This window comes from Ciona intestinalis, chromosome 7 (genome assembly GCF_000224145.3).
Source record: "Ciona intestinalis chromosome 7, KH, whole genome shotgun sequence".
Classification (NCBI taxonomy): Eukaryota; Metazoa; Chordata; class Ascidiacea; order Phlebobranchia; family Cionidae; genus Ciona; species Ciona intestinalis.
Window position 1 is genome coordinate 5729388 of NC_020172.2, and position 4934 is coordinate 5734321.

The 4934-nt window shown below is 40.6% G+C and overlaps 1 protein-coding gene across 4 annotated transcripts in view; it reads right to left on the minus strand.

The window, feature by feature from the left end:
• Nucleotides 1-557: 557 nt before the first annotated feature.
• The window catches only part of LOC100175214 (methylcrotonoyl-CoA carboxylase subunit alpha, mitochondrial), a 9146-nt gene continuing 4769 nt past the window's right edge, over nucleotides 558-4934 (minus strand). Inside the window, exons 2-8 of one of the 4 annotated variants that reach the window (XM_018812671.2) lie at nucleotides 4760-4883; nucleotides 4194-4320; nucleotides 3621-3813; nucleotides 3099-3337; nucleotides 2656-2901; nucleotides 2142-2234; nucleotides 558-1868 (exon numbers count right to left, since the gene is read on the minus strand). In XM_018812671.2, the coding sequence (XP_018668216.1) occupies nucleotides 780-1868; nucleotides 2142-2234; nucleotides 2656-2901; nucleotides 3099-3337; nucleotides 3621-3813; nucleotides 4194-4320; nucleotides 4760-4883 (2111 nt within the window). In that variant the 3' untranslated portion in view covers nucleotides 558-779. Of the gene's footprint in view, nucleotides 1869-2141; nucleotides 2235-2655; nucleotides 2902-3098; nucleotides 3338-3620; nucleotides 3814-4193; nucleotides 4321-4759; nucleotides 4929-4934 lie in introns of those variants that run through there. The other 3 variants (XM_002128332.5, XM_026835291.1, XM_009860757.3) reach the window with 3 other exon arrangements.

The following is a 4934-nucleotide window of genomic DNA, read 5'->3' on the forward strand; positions in this document are numbered from 1 at the left end:
ATGTTCATGTCATGTGTGTCAATATTTGTGTCATGTGTGTCATATTTATGTCATGTTCATGTCATGTGTGTCATATTTATGTCATGTGTGTCATGTTTATGTCATATTTATGTCATGTGTGTCATATTTATGTCAAAACTGTCATCAGTGTGGTACCGAGAACATTCTCCTAAAGTTCAAATCATCCCAGAAGCTTTTAACGAACAATTTGGGAGAAAATAAAATGACATTCAGTCATTCGAAACATTTACAGTCTGTAAATGTGTCATATTTATAAAAAAAACATAAATAAATAGCAAACCTTAGCCAACCTAATGGTCACTAATGCCAACTGAACTTCTGAAAAATACATTTTTTGCAAGCACACACTAAATTTGTTAAACTAATATTAAAGAGTCAAATATAGTGAACCACTGTACTGTAGTAGGCAACCTCACCAAATCTGCTGTTATAAACCACTAAACAATTATGCGAGGGAAGAATTTTACCAACTTTATTAAATCTTTTTCAGGGTTCTAAAATAATCTGAAACTAGTTTCAATTTCTGAACCGACAACAACGAGACATAATGTGTGTAATTGCATCACTGTTTACCAAGTTTGATGCAGTAAATGTCAAGTTCCAAATCATAAAGTGACACAATTTCTTCATAACATCACACTAACATCATAATGTATCACAATAGTGTCATAGAGGAACATTATGACATCATTAAATAGCAATACAACATCATAAATTAACAATATGACATCACAAGTGACACAATAACATCATAAAATCTATTCTTCTTCTTCTGGCACAAGTTTAACCAACACATCGAAACGCGCGACGTTATCTTTCGCTGCGACGTGAACCGACTCCACCACCCCATCGCGTGGCGAGCGTATCGTGTGTTCCATCTTCATCGCTATCATCACCACTAGGGGTTGCCCTTGAGCCACCTCTTCACCGGGTGCCACCAGCACCTTCTGTATCTCGCCCACCATGGGGGCCATCGGGTCGCCCGACACTCCTGATGTCGCAAACTCGCTGAGGTATTTCGGCAACGGGAGCGAAAACTTTAAAGACTCTTCTCCGTTTGTCGGGTAAAGATGGATCGAATCTGGGTCGGAAAACCTGACGTGAGACTCTCCAGGGATAAACACCATTTTCTCGCTGGTTGTGATGTCATCAATGGTTGTTTTTAAATTCATTGATGATGTCATAATGTCCTTTGTTAGCGAACCCGAGACAATCATGTCATTGTTTTCGTTTGTGACATCACCATTCACATTCATTGAGTATTTTCCGTCACTAAGGGGAGTAATGACCACTATGACATCACAATCACCCACTGTCAGCTCTATTGTTCTCGGACTCGGGATATTGACTTGAAAATTGGAACATTCTACAAATGGATCTTGAGTGTTAGGTGTTTCTTCTAGAAGTAAATACCCTAGTGCAGCGCGGCAAGCAGCATGAGGTGATATTTTCGTGGGTTTGTTTGGAAACAATGCTTCGTTGTGTTGTTCAATAAACCCAGTGTGTACGTCACCAGCCTTGAAGCTTGGGTGAAGAGCAAGTCGTTGTAAAAACTTGATGTTTGTGTCTAATCCAACCACAGAATATTCACCCAGACCCCTAACTAACCCTCGCAGCGCAGAACCCCTGTCTTTGCCCCAAACGACTAGCTTTGCGATCATAGGGTCGTAGTAATGGGATACCACGTCACCCTGGCGGACCCCAGTCTCGACGCGGGTGTTCGGGGTGACTTTTGGGGCCGATAGATGGATTAGGGGTCCGGCTCGGGGCATGAAGTCATCGTCAGGGTCTTCAGCATATATCCTCGCTTCAAAAGCATGACCTCGTGTTCGATCGCATATTTCTTGCTGTGATATGAGAATAGAGGTTTAATTAATAATCTGATTGAACACAAAGGTGAATGTAGTTGGGAGCAAAAAAAATCAAAAACATGAAATAACTTGTATAGGCTATTATGTATATACTTATATTACTATATATATATAAAAAATCAATTCCTGGGTATATGTATACATGGGAAAAAACGAAAAATCTCATGTATAGTTTGTGTAAATAACAAACCGAGCTCCACCATGATTACCACTCACATAATGATAAGTTATAACACAGAATATATTCACCTGGGTTGATGGTAAAGGATGTCCTTGTGCTACCAATAATTGCCACTCAACCAAGTCTGTCCCTGTTACCATTTCTGTGACTGGGTGTTCTACCTACAGGGGAATACCCATAAGGTTGTATTAGTTGACTATTATATAATGGTAGAATATAAATAAGTAACGTTTATACGTTTATATATATAGGTGTTGTTCATGCCACTCCAAAACCCTGTAACTTGGCGCCTATTTTGGTATCATGCGTTGGGGTAGAATTTCACTCTTTTGACTTTGGCAAAAAATGGGATTTTTTCGAGTTCTGGTACAAACACATGATACCGGTATCATGCGTTAGGGTAGAATCTCACTTTTTTGACTTTGGCAAAAAATGGGATTTTTTCGAGTTCTGCTACAAACACATTCTGGTACAAACACAACCCTGTGGTTCCATTTAATTTACATTCACCAACATAGTTAGAGTAACCAACTTACACTTGGATACATAAACTACCACGTGCACACAACCACACCATCCTACCTGTAACCTCGTGTTCATCTCCATGAAGTAGAAGTTTTGTTGGGGGTCCATCACAAACTCCACCGTCCCTGCCCCGACGTAACCCACTGCCCTCGCTGCACGGACAGCGGCTTCACCCAGGTTGGTACGGGTGCGAAGGGAAATACCCGGGGCTGGGGACTCTTCAATAACTTTCTGATGCCGACGTTGGACACTACAGTCGCGCTCGAATAAGTGGACAGCGTTGCCATGGTGGTCTCCGAACACCTGTGAGGAGGGACTTTAGTTAAACACCTATATAGATTGATCCTATGATATAAGGGGCAGTCTTAGTCTATGTGGACACTGGACAACCCATTATAAAGCTGACCGAATACCTATGTCGAAAAATGTCAACTTTTACCATGGGTTTCTTCACATTATTGCTTTTTTCGCCTATAAGTTCTACAACACAACCCACCCACCTGAACCTCTACATGCCTCGGTCGATCCACATATTTCTCTACCAACATCACATCGTCGCCGAACGACTTGATCGCTTCGCTCCTTGCGGACGATAATTGCTCCAAGAAGACATCCCTGGATGTTGCGATTCTCATTCCCTTCCCTCCACCTCCTCTTACAGCTTTTATCATCACAGGGAACCCGATCCGATCCGCTTCTTCAAGGAGGCGTGAGTCCGACTGCTCATCACCATGGTAACCTATGGGTGGAAGATGTTATTATGGGTGAAATGTTAGGGGTGTCCAAGATATTGATGTGATGTTAAAACAGCTTTTACCCTGCTGTTAGGTGTCTATACAAACAACTACTTTTGATGACTAGAACTGTAACTGCATTTTAACAATGCCACCCAAGATTTTAGTAGGATAGGATCGCGTTTTTAAAATCTTGGTAGAAACGCATGATATCATGCAATTATATTATTATGACCTAAGAAACACATTGCTGTATCTTTATATTTTACCACATAATACATTCCCCACCTTCAATAATTGGAACATTAGCTGCAGACATTATTCTCTTCGAAGTACTTTTAATCCCCATGTCTCGGATAGCAGAAGGGGGCGGGCCAACAAATATGACTCCATTGCTTGAACATAACTCGGCAAACTCTGCGTTTTCCGACAGAAATCCATAACCTGGGTGGATGGCTTCGGCTCCAGCGTCTTTCGCTACCTGTGTAGTAAATAAGTTTTCTGTATTGAGTTTACACTCCTATATCACACTTTTAAAAATGGAGGAAAGCAGAAATGGGTAAACATACAACATTGTAAAATAAATTCATCTTATTTTGTAATACAATTAATTGAAATATGTTGAGAATACATTTATAGATCTTTCCTTAAATTTATAAACACAGGAGGGTGATCCTTCAGTTAAGCATCCAGTGTAGTGTAACTAATACTTGTAACTTACATTCAGGATTCAGGTCCTATCCCTCAATAAAATTGTAATTACCCCACATTGCCCCCCAAGCCCCAACGTATTTACATGTCATATAATAACAGCATGAAACATGAAACTTTTTTTTCCCATGCAATCCCAAAGCAACTTACATTCAATATACCATCCATTCCTAAGTAACCTTGTTCATCTCCAATACAGAAAGCTTCATCAGCCATCTGGACATGCATCTGTGATCTATCTACTTCACTGTACACTGCTACAGTGCTAATACCCATGCTGAAGGTAAAGGAGAATTTTTAAAACTGGTGGTTTATATTCTGTTCATATGGGTGAGGTCCTATAGTGAGGCACGCCATGGGAACTGGGATTTAGGCCCAAGTTGGGTAATGGACATTACGTTACCCCAACACTGTATAGTTGGGTAATGGCCCAAGTTGGGTAATGGACATTACCCCAACACTGTATATGCACATTCTATTCTATATGGGTGAGGTCCTACAGTGAGGCACGCCATAAAATTTAGGCCACAGGCCCACAGTGGTCCCATACACCAAGGGAAATAAAATGCATTAGTGACCACTGGGTTGGAGCAATGTCCGTTAAGTGTCGTGCCTAAGAACACACACGCCTTAGACGCCTATCACTATTTAGCATCAATACGTTTTATTGTTATACATTTAAAGTGACAAAAACATATAATTTAACCAAAACTCACTTTTTCGCCGTCTTCATTACCCGACACGCGATTTCTCCCCGATTCGCGATAAGAAGTTTCGAAATTTGTGTTTCTTTGACATTTTCGTTTATTTCAACTGGCTGGCTTGAATATCGACGATAATTTGGCACAAAATTAACACATTCTGCACTATTACGGACTCTACGCCACCGAA